General features: G+C 53.5%; 1 protein-coding gene across 1 annotated transcript; it reads left to right on the top strand.

Moving 5' to 3' along the window:
* Positions 1-14,249: 14,249 nt before the first annotated feature.
* ATOH1 (atonal bHLH transcription factor 1) lies at positions 14,250-16,392 on the top strand. The gene has a single exon (XM_069782591.1). It carries the CDS (start codon positions 14,418-14,420, stop codon positions 15,336-15,338), a length of 921 nt encoding a protein of 306 aa, XP_069638692.1. The 5' UTR covers positions 14,250-14,417; the 3' UTR covers positions 15,339-16,392.
* Positions 16,393-16,665: the final 273 nt, after the last annotated feature.

The following is a 16,665-nucleotide window of genomic DNA, read 5'->3' as shown; positions in this document are numbered from 1 at the left end:
CCCTTATGCACATTACAGTGTGTCTACTAGGGGTTCCCTTAGGCACAAAGATGCTTGCATGATCAGGGTCCTAGTTTTGGGCTATTCCTGATCTGTAAAGTAATCATGACCTCTTGGAAAGTGCTGTCCTTCTGGCATCATAAGTCATTCACTTTGTCTTTAGCATAGGCATTGTCCCTCTCATTTATGCTCACAGACACCTCTCTAGAGCTAGGTAGTTTTACAGATACTACATAAGTACTCTCTATAACAGGCTACATTAAGGCAAACCCTATGTTACACTTCTCCTCCCTTTCTTTAAATGAAAATCCAGTGAAGTAATAGTGTTAAAGCCTGTCAAGTGTGTTGCTGCAGTACCTCCACTGGAAATACAAGCCAGCTGTATATAAAGATGAGTTGTTTGCATGGTGATTCTAGTCATACAATCATTTTGACATACCAGCTACAAACAAAAAGCAAGTAGTGGAAGAAAACATATTTATCCAATTTCAAAGAATCACTTAGTAAGATGTTTCTATTGACCAACAGTGAAATACCTGAAGATAAAAAATCATCCTGCTGCACCAGTCAAGGGAATTATTATAGCTGTCACTGACTCACCCGCAGCATGACCAGAGCCAAAGTCTCCTGGATTTCCCTCCTGTAGTCACAAAACAAAGTGCTAGTTTTGTTTCCTAAATAGATCAGATTTGTTAGAATTAGCTTTTTCTCTTTCTTTCCCACTCATGTAGAATGCTATGAAGTGATGAGAATGTAAAGCTGCCTTTCTGTGAAGACTCACTGTAGCTGGGTCAATACAGCATGCTGGAGGTTAATGCCCCAGATGATAAGTTTAATTTCTCAAGTCTGCACAAAAGTGATGACCTGAAAAGTAAACCAGCTTCCTGTGTGCATGCTTGTGGGTGTAGCTAATGAAAAAAATAGGGTCTCCAAAGCAACAAAGGCATCATACCAACACAGCTCTGCTTTATCCATTTTTCTCTCGGTCACAATATCTGTGTTTCCTCTTCACTCTGCAGAGCTGTTTTGAAATAAATGTCAAAATCAAGTATCTGCTCCTAAGTATGAGTCATAGACAAAGTTTTTAATAAACACTGTGACATGAACAGCACATCCACATGTCACATCAAGACCAGTGGGCAACTGCAAATGCATCATCACAACCTATCAGCTTGTCATGTCTTGCCCAAGGCATCATTCATGAGGTCAGAAACAGAAGCCTCCAAAGGAAGGTCAGTGCAGGCAAAATGATTCACAGCTTAATGAATTCCTAACCAAAAAACTGTACCAATGCCCCAAAATTACAGGAGCCATGAATTTCATGAAAAAAATTACCTTGCAAGAGGTGTAGGTATAAAAATAAATTTACTATCTGTCAAGACTTACAGAATCCACCCCCCATCCCATTCATCACAGTGGCACGACGCTTTGCATGTACTACAGAATTTATTTCTATAACATTCATCAGAAGGAAGAAAAACATTACAGCCAGAAAACTGAACTGTCAAGTCATTAACTACTGTGCTCCAGGTCACACAGGAAATATGAGGCAGAAGCAAGCATTCAGCATCTCAGAACCAGTTCACTGCTGTAAGGGGAAAAATAAATCTTTCCTTCCCAAATGCTCAGAGAAGGGCTTTTAGCTGAGGATACTGGGGCGGGAGAGAGGCAAGCAGGGAGCCAAGGAGAGGGTTGCACCACCCGGGTGGGTTGGCAGTGGGAAGAGGCAATGGTTGTCCTGTTTACAGGCCAGAGACACACCTTCACCACAGCTCCTTCTGCCCCAGCAGTCATTTCAGACCAGTTTTGGCCCCTTAAAAACAGCAGGGGCTGTTATGGACATACCTGAGGCTCATAAGCAGGGCTACAGAGGCAGATATGTGGGTGACACATTTCTCCCTAGCTCCCACTAGAAGCGGTGTGTGGGCCCACCAGCAGCTGGAAAGTGCCACGTATCAGGGCAGGAGCCCTTTGTATGCCAGGTTAGCCTCCCACAACAGGGAGCTTTCCCCAAAGGTGCTGCTCATGCTGCCCGAAGCATGTGAATGGGTGCAGCGACAGTATGAGCCCTAGTACAAATGCCTGAGATCAGTAACTGCCATACCAGTGGAGAAAGAAGGCTACTTGCAGCCCAGTAAGCACAGGACAATCCTCCACCATGACATGACAGCTCGGTGCTCCTGTAGCTAATTACTCCTACCAGCACTAGTAAGGCCAACCTTTCTTTCAAAGCAGGATAAGTTTTTCCCCTTTTAAAAAAAAAAAAAAAAATGCTTGTATCCCATTCCTTGTTCCAAGTGGGTAATGCACCAAGACAACATGGGATAAGGGACTGCTGCGGAGTGCCAAAACAAAAATTAACAGCAGCTTTATTTGCAAATCCAGCTATCAGCTATCATCCATTATAATACTGGCACCTCCCCCCCATAAAAATAAGGCATTTAAGGGAAACACATTAATTAATAAAAGGGGGGGGGGGGTGCACATGCATGTCTTCATGAGATAGTTGTTGAGCTCCTCATGTAACCACACAGCTGCAGGTGCTTCCCTAGATTGCTGTCCCGGCCCATGCCCGCAGCCAGTGTGGCAGCATAGTAACTTGGCCTCACAAGGCTTGGAAACCAGCAGCTCAGGTACAGCCTCTGCTGAGGTGTAACGTGCAGGTTTGCTTCTGCAGCCCCATAAGAGCCTCATGTTACAGCCCACCAGGTGAGTGCTCTGCAGCTGGGCTTCCCCCCCCCCAGCTCTGTTTCAGCTGCTTGCTTGCCCCACCCCCTCACCCCCCTCCATTTGACCCCAGCACCAGAGTCAAGGGAGGCTATGGAAAGAAGGAGGAGAAAGGAAAGGGGTGATTATTTCAGGGCAAAGATGCCCCCTACCCCTAATTTGAGGGTTCACACCTGGTTGCCCACTGGGACAGACAAACTTTTCCTGCCTTTCCCCTCCCTGTGGGGCTGTGGCAGCATCATTGCTGCACAGGGTGCAGTATCTCAGTCCCCCACACTGGCACATGACTATAGATGGGACATCACTGGAAAAATGTAGCAAGCCAGGGAGGTGGAAAGCAGCCCCTTCCTTCGCAGCAGCCCCTTCTAACTACACAGGCTTTCCTGTTAGCTCTCTCACTATGTACAGGATGTATTATCAACTGGATCGAAGCCCCATCTGCAAACATCCACAGGAACAATCCTCATGAATGGAAATATCATATCCTCCTTCTACATATAGGAAATTGCCCCACCTAAATCTAACTTTTGTTGCCACTCAAAGAAAGGCTCAGAGGTGCCCCTTACTCCCCTTACCTGACTGCAGAGGGATGCTCCTTTCCCACTCGGCACAGCCAGAGGCGGCCAGAAGATGCCATTGCAAGCATTTTGCCTGGGAGCCTGGTGTGAAGGTGGTAAATGTTATACAGCTCCTAGAAATTAAAAAGCACAGGTGGAAAAAAAAAAAAAACCCTTCTCATGGGTTGTTTGTGTTATATTTGCCTCGGTCTGCCAGTCTAGCTCGTGTCCCTGTCAAGTGCCAGGAAAAAAAAAGGGGGAGTGGGCAGCTCTGTGAGTGCATTGTAGCCCTGCCACCGCTGGTAAGCTTGCCTTTCTCCCCCACTGGCCAGGGACATGCTTCTTCACACACACAGTGGGGAGGTCTTGTTTGGTTTTGAATATTCCCTGTATATGAATATTCCCTGTGGACCACAGTAAGAGTAATCACAGCTGATCCATGTTGTTACTAATTAATTCTTTTGCTTACACACAGGGGAAGGGGAGAAAGAAAGCAAATAGTGTGAACAAAGCTAATAATGTGGTTACTTGCTACTCCTACTATCTGACATGTTTTTAAGGAATAGTCTCTGCAGCATGACAGCAAACACAGCAAGAAATTGATGTAGTGTAACAGAAAAGCATATTTCTTGACGAAATAGTGCTCAGGCAACACTGCAATGGTTTACCTTGCTCTAACTTTTACAGACCTTTCTGAATAATATCTGCTGTTGCTTGGATTGGTTTTATATCTCTTCAGGTTGAGGAAACTGTGGGTGAAGTTTTCTTCTTCCTCTCTGACAAAACAGAATTCCTTAAAACACTTTATATGATTAAAAAAAGACATCCTTTTAGACTCTCTATACAATACAGAAGGTATAGCTGATATGAGACAGAGGGAGCTTTTGTTTTCCTACATCAAGATGAAAGATAGGTAGAAGTAGAGCCGATACACCTGAAAATCTGACTTTTGAAAGATATTGTCTTCAATAAATATCATTGTGATCTTCAGTTTTAAAGGCTTGCTAGATCATCTGACAAATGTAGGCCTATTCATAAGTATATTAGGCCTGTTATATCTTGTATGGGTTGTTTGAAAAAGGGAAAACTTATTTCCTTAAATATTTCTAAGGATTTATTCCATAAATATTGACACATACAAGCAGCTTTCCTTCTAAAAATTACAGCCAGTGGGTTATGAACCTCATGAAGTTCAGCAAGGCCAAGAGCAAGGTCCTGCACCTGGGTTGGGGCAATCCCAAGCACAAGTACAGGCTGAGCAGAGAATGGATTGAGAGTAGCCCTGAGGAGAAGGACTTGGGGGTATTAGTGGATAAAAAAACTAATATGAGCCAGCAATGTGCGCTCACAGCCCACAAAGCCAATCGCATTCTGGGCTGCTTCAAAAGAAGCATGACCAGCAGGTCGAGGGAGGTGATTCTGCCCTCTACTCTACTCTCGTGAGACCCCACCTGGAGTACTGTGTTCAGCTCTGGGGCCCTCAACTTGAGAAGGACATGGACCTGTTGGAGCAAGTCCAGACGAGGGCCACAAAGATGATCAGAGGAATGGAACACCCCTCCTATGAAGACAGGTTGAGAGAGCTGGGGTTGTTCAGCCTGGGGAAGAGAAGGCTCCACAGAGAACTTACAGCAGACTTCCAGTACCTAAAGGAAAGGTCTACAGGACCTGGTCTACAGGAAAGCTGGGGAGGGACTTTTTACAAGGGCATGTAGTGATAAGACAAGGGGTTAATGGCTTCAAACTGAAAGAGGTAGATATAGATTAGATGTAAGGAAGAAGTTCTTTACTGTGAGGGTGGTGAGGCACTGGAACAGGTTGCTCAGAGAGGTTGTGGATGCCCCATCCCTGGAAGTGTTCCAGGCCAGGTTGGATGGGGCTTTGAGCAACCTGGTCTGGTGGAAGGTGTCCCTGCCCATGGCAGAGGTGGTTGGAACTAGATGATCTTTAAGGTCCCTTCCAACCCAAACCATTCTATGATTCTATAATTATCCACGGTATAATTTGCTGGAGTATAAATAGATGTTAACCTGGAGTACAGACATAAATTTTTATTTCATAGGTTAAAGCCATATGAGGAACAAGCAGGTGCAGTGCGTTTGCATACAGATTTCCAGTGGTCACTCACAAAAGCATGGCCAAAAAAAGAGGAGAAGATGGGGAAAAAAAGCCCACTGTTAGCACTGGTTACTCTGCTGCTGGAGTTGGAAGCCCCCAAACCCAGCAGCCTGTTCCCTTTGCACAACACTTAGCTGGATTTTTCCCTTATGGAGAGTTTTGGCTTTAATTCTCAAACAAAAGTGGCTTTGCTCAGTTCAGCGCTCCTGTCAATGGCAGACTGGAGGGGCTAAATTCGGCCTCGTCTCTCAGCCTGGCTTGAATCTACTGCTGTCTATCCTCTCGTGCACACCTGCCCCGGATAACCACTGCGTTTACTCGCTGCCGTTAACGGCCTAGCACAGGTGAGGCAGCCGGGGTGCTTCGTTCGGCCGGAGGCGGGAACCTGCGGACGGGCTCCCAGCTCTGCCCCGCCTGCGGCACCGGCACCCCGCGGGCCCGGGGGACGCTAACAGCAGCCCGGCCGCCTGCGGGGAGCACGGTGAGTGCCCGCACCAAGCCGGGCTGATGCTGCTGTTCGGGGAAACCGAAGCCGAAAAGCGTGCTGTATTTCATCAGCCTCGCACGTTGAGCGGGAGCAAGTCTGCGTTTGAGGAGTTTCACCAGGGAGGCTGTTGCCCCTCCAGGGACGGGGGCTCAACAAGCGCTTGACCAGCCTTTACCCTCAGCGGAGCGGGGGAAGGCGGGAAGCAGCGGTGAAGGAGCGGGGATGATTTTTGCGGCCGAGACCGGCAGCCCTGCCCGCCCCGCCGCCGCCCGGGTGGTGGCGCTGCGGCACCGCCTCCGGCTCCCGCACGGGTCCCGCTCCGGCTCCCCGGAGCTCCTTGTCCCCGCGAAGCGCTTCGGGGGCGCCGCCGTCGGCTTTTCGCTCGCCCCCCCTGCGCCAGGCGCCCGCCGTCCGTGTGCCCCCTTCCCCCGGGGGGGCAGCCGTTGGGAGGGCGAGAGCCGTTGTGAGGGGACAGCCGTTGAGGGGGGCAGCCGTTGGTGGGGGGGGGGGGCGTTGAGGCGGGGCACGCGGAGCCGTGCGCGGCCGCGGTGGTCCCGCGGCGGTCCCGCGGCGGCCCCGCGGCGGCCGGGGGAGCCCCATTTCCCGGGAGACGGGGCGGGCCGCGCCGCTATGCCGCCGGCATAATGGCGGGGGCCAGCGCCGTGTCACCTCTTGTGTGCGCTTTCCAAAGAGGAGCCCGGGCGTGGCGAATGGGACACAGACCGCCATTGTGCCGGCGACACTTTAATCGCCCACACCTACAATATTCAACCTGTTGCCGGCAGAGGGGCAGCCCCGGGGCGCACACCCCACCCGAGGGGCTCGGGGGGAGGACGGGGACGGGTCGGTGGGCTTCGCCGCCGTCTCACGAGGGTAAGGCTTTGGGGGGAGCACCTTCGGTTGGGTGGCCTGGGCTCTGCGAGCCCGACTGGCAAATGGTGCCCACCAAGCAGCTGCGCCACCAAAACGGGTGCCCCGAGCCGGGGAGACCCGTCTTGCTGGGAGAGGTAGGAGAGAAACGCCCGCATGGCCATCCCAGCAGGCTGTGGCAGGGCACGGAGGGACCTGCGGAGACACCAGGCTTTTGTTTCGCAAAGCAGCTTTTGCTGGACGTTGCTTTCGCGCTGCCTTCCCGGCAAGACATCGTCTCCTCGCGCTCTCACTGGGATGCAGGTGTACACAGGCCTGCAGCAAAAATAATTTCTAGTGGCATGGATGCAGCAGCCATGCAGAAGCAAGAGGTAGGGTTTTGTGCTCACAAACGAGGCAGGGTGGGATGGTGGTTACTCCTGCCAACCCCCCCTCCAAAGCTGAGCCGCTCGGGTTCTCACACTGAACACTTGTGTGACCCACACAGGGGATGTCATGTGGACTGTGAGAGCTATACACCCAAGCTAGTGAAAACTGGGGGTTCCTGATGAAAGCTCTCAAGCGCCTGGCCTCACCAGGCCATCAGCTGTGCCTAGCCTCGCCTTCTACCTCAACATAGCTTTTGCACGCGGCAGATGAGGCTTCACCCTGTGGGAGTTCCTAAAAATTTACAGAGTTCAAAACATCCTGCTTGCCTGGAAAATAGAAATGCTTACGAACTATAGCAAGTCTCCCTCCAGCTCCAGAGCAAACCGATCTGCAGCCCGGGGTTATGCCAGAGGTACAGATCTTGCCACAGGCAGGATTTTGCAAGCCTGCTGCCACAGGAGAACTGCTTCCCAAGAGCTACAGGACTGCAGCTGAGCATCACTGCCTCTGAACATAAGCAACGAGGAAACCCATCGCAAGCACTGCAAACAATGCTCAGCTGAAGCTGTCTGTTGTCTGATAGACTGGAAAGAGTCTTCTGCATGGCTTGGCATTTTGAGATGCCCCTAAAGCTTAAGCCTCTTAAAATGCTTAGTTTTTGTCATACGTAGGATTTGTTTAAGAGCACTTTCAAATCTTTCTGTGCTGGGGGATATATGGGTATCTTAACCCCATGCAAAAATAAAAAAAAAAAAAAAAAAGAAGAAAAATTATTCTGGTTCTACTTTTTTAACAAGTATTTTAAAAAATCTGAAGACATCCTAATTTACAAGGTAGTAGATCACATGAAGATGTCTTCAGAGGGGTTTGTTTTCACAGCCTTTCACAGGGGTAGTTCCTGAAAGTTGTGTTGCTGCTGTGTTGTGTTGGAAATTGATTGTTCCTAGAAGCCCCCGTGATCTTTGCTGTCAGGGATTAAACAGGAAGATTTCCTATGGATGGCAAGGTAGTATTTCTTCTTGGCTGACGAGTGCTTCTTTCATGGGGAAATGCTGTTTGCTCTGGGGGATTGATATAAGGTGCTGATCAGCACCAGCTTGGGTCCATTTGCTTGCTTTTCTCCCCTTAGAGGGACCACTGTTCTCTGCATTATTTTGGTTTCTGTGACTGTAAATATTTACTCTTTGCGTTTTAGACACCTTCTCTCCTCGGGAGACCTGCAACAATTCAAATTCCAGGCTGGTATTTCCACTGCTAAGAAACTTCCTTCAGGCACAGGGCTGCCTAATTGCCAGGAGCTTTGTGGGTGATGGATGCGAGAACGCCATATCGAAGGCCCAGTACGATTGAAGCACCCTCCCCACCCCACCCCCCGCTCCCAGGTTACTGCTCTAGTAACACTGTTGTTGAGAGGCAATGTCGACTGTTTAAGATTTCAGATTTTTCCTTTTTTTCCTCTTGCTTACACGTCAACTGTTATTTTTTTCCACTTGTCCACTGAAATACGTTATTACTGTGCCACAGAGTCTGCAAGCTAAATTTTTAGTTTATACTTCCAGCCTATGATTAGAATCTTTTCCCAGAGCAGACCTTTATAACTATACTCTGTGCAATGGCTAAAGTGACAGTGAAAGAGGGAATGCTGTGGCGATCACTTAAAAAAACAGGTCTAGTACCAGTTAATTCTATGTGCCTAGAAATCTGGAGTATTTACACTCCCTGGGTTCTGGTGCAAGAGACATTGAGAGCAAGTGGAGGTGACCAGATGTGATTTGAAGGGTATATATTGTCTCTGGATGGGTGAGTGGATGGATGGATGGATGTTAATACTCTAAACTTAAACCTGATAAAGTGGTGTTCTTATGCTGTAGAACTGTCGATGGCACTGTTCATTTTCTTGGTTAAGTGATTTTTATCAGTAAAACATATTAAGTAACAGCCTAATGAAAGCATGCTAGACAACACTTGTTTTTAAAGCACTTTCTAACACACAGTGTCTTAAGCAAGGACAGTTATTGGCGTTCTGTTGTTGCTCATTTCAAGAGTGACTAAAATGATGGACCTGTGGGTGGTGCGTGTGAGCACACACAGGCCCAGCAGAATTGCTCCTGCTGCAGAGGGCCAACAAACTATACCTGGAATAACATCACTATTAAAGACACGAGGAGCTCAAGGATGGGGAAAGTGTAAAGCCTCCGACATACGCAGATCCCTTGGGTCTGATACTAGTGTTTCCATTGCATTAAAGCAGTCTTGCACTGCAAGGAAAACCTTCCAATTCTGTGCAGGTTATAATTATTTTTAAAAGTCATTAACTCTTCTCCCTTCAAGAGCTTAGCTCTGGGATATACTTGGTAATGCAGATCCTAATCCAAAAGCTGCCCGTCTGAGCTACTGCCAGCTCTCTGGGTTACAGCTCCTGTCAGAAGCAGCAACCAAGCAAATGCAGACTTGTGTGCCTCCGTGGTCAGATTTTTCCGAGCTCAGGACGGGAGGAAACTGCTTGCTGCCTTCCATACCAGGTCCTCTGATCATCCAGGGCCATGGCAGTACTTACCAGACCATGGCAACAGCCCTGCAAGCCCCTGCATGATGGTCTCTGATGGTTTGGGTTTGTTTTGTTTTCCTGGAGGCCTGTTGTTGAACGTGTCCCACAGCTGAGAAGTGTCCCAACTCTCCAAGACTTTGGTGGGACTGAAAGCATTTAGCAGTTTTAGTGGAGACTCTTTGCCAAGCCGAGTGTAAAAACAAGACAGTGTTTAAAACAAAGTGACTGAAGGAAAACTGTTATTATTAGTCATGCGTCCTTTAATATGAAGCTTTTTATTTTTAAAACATGAGCATAAGTTAAATTTGCAGTAACAGTTACAGCCATTTAAATAAAAGGGCAAAGAGTATGTAGGTGTAAATTCTATAGATAAGATTTCCAAGTATATTACAAAGCTGAATTCATTATGCCTCACAATGACCCCAGGAGGTAGGCAAGTATTGTTACAGCAATGCTTTGCATTTCTCTTGGAGGCAGTGGGAGTACTCGCGCTAGAATTAACTGTACCGAACAGAAAGTGTCTGCAGGGTTAACCCCAGAGCATCGGTCTGCACTAGATCTTTATGGGGCTAAATGACACCAGGAAATGGGAATTAGTTTTATAGACCCTCAAAGAGTCGAAGTGAATGACATCGGGTAATTTTAACGACCTGCCCAGGACGGTTGCTCTGCAGAAATGAGGACATGTCTGCTTCAGCGGCAACGTGGTCCTGATTATTCACGAGTGGAAAGGGGCAGGTTTCACAAACGCTGGAGTCCGTAGCAACATCCCAGGTACCTGGGCTTTTGCGTTCCTTCCAGTCGTCACTTCTAATGTGTATTTAAAACACATTTGACAGTAAAGCATCAAGGCACTGATCGTAGGAGGAGTCTGAGAAAGACTTGCTGCTGGCTCACTTGCTCTGAATAATGTAAATATGAACGCTTTCTTTGGGTGAATATTCCGATGGTGTAGTTGAGGAGAGTGAAAATTAGGCTGTGCATTGTCTTTATGTGTTTGTTGTAGCTCACTGTAGTGGCTTCTAGACAAGGTTTGCCATCCCAGGGTGCAGGTCGGCCACCAGGTGGGCAGGAATCCTCCTTCCCTCCTCTTGCTGGAGGCCTGGGCAGGTTGCGGTTGGGATTCAGCAAGGATTACCTGACCTCAGTAAGCGACACTCACACTTTGTCTCTATCCACTCGTGCGTTTAACTGCCTGAAGACCAGATCACAAGCCAGAGGAGGCACAGAGAGGGTCCCCCCCTGCTTTTCAAAAGGAAGGGAGGAAATGGGAGAACGTGTGGAGAAAGTGGGGCAAGGGAAGAGAAGGAATAAAATACTTCCTAACTGGTGGTGATGCCTGCAGAGCAGCCAGCTGATCTTGAAATGGGATTGAATGAGCAATTAGACTGTTGAGAACAGTTAAGTTGAGGGCTGGCCCACGTGCCTTGTGTGCTTTGAGTGCTTTGAAAATGTCTCTGGCTGTAATGATAGAGGAGGCTTTTTGCAAGTCTATTCTCCCTTCTTTTCGTAACCCATTTTTCTGTAACACTAATATGTGCCTGACCCAGAGTGGAGTTGCTGCCTCGGCCCTTAATGAGACTGGGAGCGGGGAGTGGGGGAGTGGGGGGGCGGGGGGGGGGGAAGGGGGAAATCTGCATAAAGATATGGGGATAAGTTCAGTTTGTTTTCCTCTGAAAGCTTTGACACTTTCTTAGAGAGAGCAGATTCATTTTCAAGGCTTCCTACATTCCTGCTATTGTACAGTAAGTGTTTCAGACCGGTGTGCCTGTGTTTCCGACTCCCGTGAAGTTCCCTTTGCGGCAGGGCGTGCCTCGAACCGCTTCAAAAGAACCAACTTCTACAAAAGAAAAAAAGAAACTCAAGTAGGCTTGAACATACAAAGAGAGGGAGAAAGGGAAGAGAAAAGGGCCGGGCAGTGTTGAATACAAAATGAGTTCAGCCAGCCCCAGGAGTTCTTCATCACTTACATTTATCTTATTCTGGGAGAGCAGAGCTAAACCCAGCGCTGACATAAACCACCCTTTGCCTTTGACTTTGACTCAGAGTGCAGCCGTGGGCATACGCAGAGCAACGGGATTCAATGAAATAATTTTTTTCCCCCTCTGACCAGTAGTGTTGGTGGGGAAAACAGCTTTTTGTGCGTGCCCTTTCAAAGGCAAACTATCGAGCCAGTCTCAAATGCCTCCAGTTTCCAAGTGCACGCTCGCAAAACACACGCTTGGAAAATAAGCAGCTGGAAGTGTTTCTCAGCCGGACTGACGGTCCAAGGAGCATGCCAGGGCGTTAGGCTGATCTCCCTTGTGCCCCATAAAACCACTGCGGTCCTGCTAAGGGCAGCCCCACAGCAGCTGCCATGAGCCCTGGCCCTGCCGGGAGCATGGGGTACCCAGAGGCCAGGGCCCCTCCTGGGCACCAGTCGCCCCACATCCGCACAGGATGCTAATGGGACGCCGCTTCCCTCCATGCCCAGGGCCTTGGCCAGGCGGCCTTAGAAAGCAGGTGGCTTGTGGGCTGGAGGACTGGGCCTGCTGCCAGGGAGCAACAGGCCCATGGCCCACCAGCCGGGAGCAAGGTGTTTAAGACTTCAAGACCGCACCGCCATCGCTCTCTCCGTGCCTGCGAGCTTGCTAGGCGTCTGTGAACGTGTGTCAGTGGCTCCCGCTTTGCAAGGCTCCTGCTCATCTCCACACTTTGGCCCACGGTCCTCGCATTGAGCAGCTCGAAACAGGGAAGCGCAGGCTTAACCCCGGGGAGGAGGGTGCAGCGGGGCCCCTCGCAAAGCAGCCTTGTACCGCCTGGACCGGGTGAGGGAACACGTGGTGCCTGGCGACAGAAAGGAAAGCTGGAGGGTTGGGTATTTAGCTGGCAAACAGTACCATTCAGCACGGTGGAGAGAGGATTTTTTTTTTTTTTTTTTTTTTTAATGCTAAAAGCATCTACGTGTGTGCGGTAATACAATAGGAGCTTATAAAAGTTGCTGCCGGGTACAAATAGATGGCCTGCCAACTTCATGGATAATACACAGAAACAAGGCATAAACTTCTCCTCCTTTTTCATCTTTCTTACTAAGTAAACGTTTTCATTTTTTGATCAGAAATTGATGACTTGTTCGAGGAGGGGGAAGTCCGGCAGCTTTGCCTCTAAACCATAATTGCGAGCAGAAAAGAATAGTGAAGGCTTGCCTCGGTTTCTTTTTTAAAGAAAGCAAACCATCCACGTCGCGTTTGCTTGAAAACATCCAGTTGTTTGTGGAAGGTGGGCCCCAGGCGCCTGCAATGCGCTGAGCGCGCTCAGCCAGCCTAATAAACTAATAAGGTTGCTCATTTTATGTCACCACTGCACGGCTTTGAGCTGCTGTGCTCCCTCGCTCCCTCCTCGGCTTGCGAGTTATTCACGTTTGAAAAAACATATCTACCTCATACTGTGCCCATCACTTTGTTCTCAACACGCCTATTCACATGAGTAAACCTCCACTTTTCCTCTTCAAGCAGGCGGCGGTGGCGGGAGGGGCGGCTGCTCGGAAGGAAAGTTAGGATGCGTGCACGGAGTTATCATCGCCCTCCCCACCACCTTTGGGGAGCTATTGTTGGCCGAACAAAAGAACTTGCCGGCGGCGGATCGGGACCCTGCCGAAAACGTGGCAGCTCCGGGTGCACCGTCCGCCTGCTGTCCCGGCCGCACGCCCCGCCGTTTCTCACCCACCGCCTCCCGCGCGAGCCTCCCGCGTGTCCCCGCGGGGCTAACGCCGCTAGAGTCCGGGGCACACGCTCGGCAGCTTCGCAGCCAAACCCCTCCAAAGCCCCGCGGCGCTTCATTCGCGGCCGCCCGCAGCGCCCGGGGCGCCCCGCGGCAGCGGCCCGGGGCCGGCGGCCCTCCGTACCGCTAGCTCGGGGCAGCGTCGCGGCGGCAGGAAGCGAGTGCCGGCCCGACCCACGGCTACCCGCGCCCGGCGCGGGCTGGCAGGGCGCCGTGCCCACCAAGGCGGGCATTTACCGGAGCCTCCGGGGTTTGGCCGGCGGGGGACCCGCCGGGGAAGGAAACGGACCGTTTCCCCTGGCGGGCGCGACGGAGCGTCCTCGGCGGTGGCAGCGGCGGGAGGCAGCGCGACGGCGGGGGGGGGCCGGTGCCGGCGGGCTCCCGTTCCCGCTGTCTGCGGGGCCGCCCGCCGCCGCCGCCCGGTGCAGGGCGCCGCGCTGCCGGGGCGCTCCCCCGACCCCGCTCCGCACCGCCGCGCGCGGGACGGCCGCCAGGCGCGCGCCTCCCCGGGCGGGGCGGGGCGGGACCGCGCGTGCCGCCGGCCCCGGCTCACCCACACGCGCACACACACACACACACACACACTCACACACACCCCGCCCGCCCCCAACCTCCGCTCCCCCGCGCCGCGCGCCGGGCGGGCCGCGCCCCGCGCGCCATTGGCTCCCCGCACGCGCCGGCCCCCGCGCGCGCGCCATTGGCCGCGCCGACACGCGACCGGCGCGAGTGGAGGGCGGGCGGCGGGAGGGGTGGGGCGCGAGGGAGGGGAGGGGGGGAGCGGGGGGGGGACGGGGGACGGAGGCGGGGGGGGACCCCGGCGCGTGCCGCTCCTTAAAGGGGGGCGCGGCGCCCGGCCGACACCGGAGACGTCGGGCCGCCACGCGCGAGGCGGGCGGGCACGCCGCGAGCCGGCCCAGCCCTGCCCTCGCCCCCCCCACCAACCCCCCCCGCCCCATGGGCGCGCGGCGCCCGCGCTAGAGCCATGAGCCTGCCGCGGGCCGCGTGGGCCGAGGGCGCGCGGGAGCTGGCGGCGCCGGAGCCGCCGCGGGGGCCAGAGTCGGGCGGCTGCGGCTTTGGGCCGGGCTGGCTGGGCGTGTGCTGCGCCGCGCGGCTGCCCGCCGCCTCGCCCCGCTACCTGCTGCCCGGCGAGGAGGAGGAGGAGGCGGCGGCGGCGGCGGCGGCCGAGGGGAGCGCGGCGCGGGGCGGCGGGAGCAGCCCCGGCGGGGCGCGGGGCGCGGCGGCGGCGGGCGGCGGGCGGCCGCGGGGCGGCGGCGGCGGGCCCGGCCTGCGGGCGCAGGTGAGCGGCGTGCAGAAGCAGCGGCGGCTGGCGGCCAACGCGCGGGAGCGGCGGCGGATGCACGGGCTGAACCACGCCTTCGACCAGCTGCGCAACGTCATCCCCTCCTTCAACAACGACAAGAAGCTCTCCAAGTACGAGACGCTGCAGATGGCGCAGATCTACATCAGCGCCCTGGCCGAGCTGCTGCACAGCCCCGCCGCCCCCCCCGACGCCCCCGGCAAGGCCGAGCACCGCGGGGCTCCCTTCGAGCCGCCCTGCGCCGCCGGGGCCGGGGCCGGGGCCGGGGCCGGGGCCGGGCCGCCGCCGGGGCCGCCGGCGCCGCAGCCGGGGCCGCCGAGAGCCTCGCCCCCCGGGCACGGCAGGACTCGCTTCCCCCCGCCGCCGCCGGCCGCGGGGGGCTACTCGGTGCAGCTCGACCCGCTGCACTTCCCCGCCTTTGCGGAGGGCGCCCTGATGGGACAGAGAGCCCCTTCCCCCGCCCTCCTCATGCCGCAGCCCGGGCAGCCGCCGCAGGAGAGGAGCAAAACGTCGCCCCGGTCCCACAGGAGCGACGGGGAGTTCTCGCCCCGCTCCCACTACAGCGACTCCGACGAGGCCAGCTAGGGCGGGGGCGCCGTCCCCAGCACCCCCCCGGGGCCGCGGCCGCCCCTCGGAGCACGGACTCCGCCGTGGGGTGAGCAGCCGGCCGCCGTGCCGTCTCGGATGGCACCGGCTCCCCTCGGTCGCTTTGAAATCCGCCCCCTCTTCTCCCACCCCCGGCAGCTCCTGGGTTCGTCCAGGGGGATGGCTGTTAGCGAGTGACTGTGCCCGCCCTATCTGTCAGGGTCGGTTGTTTGGGGTTGGTTTTTGGTTTGGGGTTGGTTTTTTGTTTTTTTTTTTCATTTTTAGTTACTACTGTCAAAAGTTTATTTTGCCTAGAAGTCGTTGCCGTTCCCTCCTGCCAACACGCCGCCTTGCCGCGCGGAGCCTGGCTTGCGCCGCCGGCGAGCAGGTGATGCGCAAGGAGGAAAGTCCGGCCCCGCTGCTGCTGCGGCTGCTGCTGCTGCTGCTGCTGCTGCTGCTGCTGCCCGGCGCGGGGGGGTGCCGCCGGCGCCCTCCCCACCCAGCCGTGCACACGCGCTGACACCCACGTCTTCCAGGACACCCATCCTGCCGTGGGTCGTATTGCTGTGGAAAAACACACACACACACAAAAAAAGTAAATAACGCACCGTCTTGTCCTGTAAATAGCGGAGAAAAGATGGATTTTCCTTAGCGCACCATGTCGGCGTCTTTTTGGGGAGAAACTTGGCGCAAGCACTTTATCAGCGGCTGGAGATGCGGTTTCAAGAGGAAAGCTACTAACTGCCTGCCAATTGGAGACCAATATCTAATTAAGCCACTTAATCCTAACGCTCTCTTAAAAACGAAAACAGTTTTGTCGTGTCAAACTTTTATGTCCGTTTTATTTTGCTTTTGTGGTAATAGGAAACGTATTTATTATGGAGTGTTTGCTACTATTTCTGCTTCTCTTTTTTTTAAAAAAAAACCACAACTTTTCTACGACAAGAATCGTTTATTTTCATTTTAGCAAAGCCAGCTGCCATTGTTTTATGTATTTTAATTTTAAAATTTTTTTTGAGATCAAATAAACGTGGGAAAAAAAAACCCAAAAAAACAACCAAACCAAAACCAGCCTGAAAGCGCGGTCGGGTTTAGCTTTTTCTCCTCACACGCCCCGAGCCGGGCTGGTGTCAAAAGCCGGCGGCGGAGGGTGAGGGCGACAGCCCCCAGGACGGCGATGCCCCCGGAGACGGCAGACCGCGCCGGGCGGGCGGGACGCCCCGGTTCCCTGCAGAGGGACCGCACGGACCCTGGGGCCGGGGGGTGGTGGGGGGTGTCTGTGCCCCGCGTGGAGCAGGGCTCCCCCCGCTGCCTGCAGCGCCGGGAT

Source organism: Haliaeetus albicilla, chromosome 1, assembly GCF_947461875.1.
Source record: "Haliaeetus albicilla chromosome 1, bHalAlb1.1, whole genome shotgun sequence".
NCBI lineage: Eukaryota > Metazoa > Chordata > Aves > Accipitriformes > Accipitridae > Haliaeetus > Haliaeetus albicilla.
The sequence above is the reverse complement of the archived record's forward strand: the minus strand, read 5'-3'. Positions and strand labels throughout refer to the sequence as shown.

Bases quoted from the DNA above. Each gene is read 5' to 3' on its own strand.
- ATOH1 (XM_069782591.1), top strand. From the start codon at position 14,418: ATGAGCCTGCCGCGGGCCGCGTGGGCCGAGGGCGCGCGGGAGCTGGCG.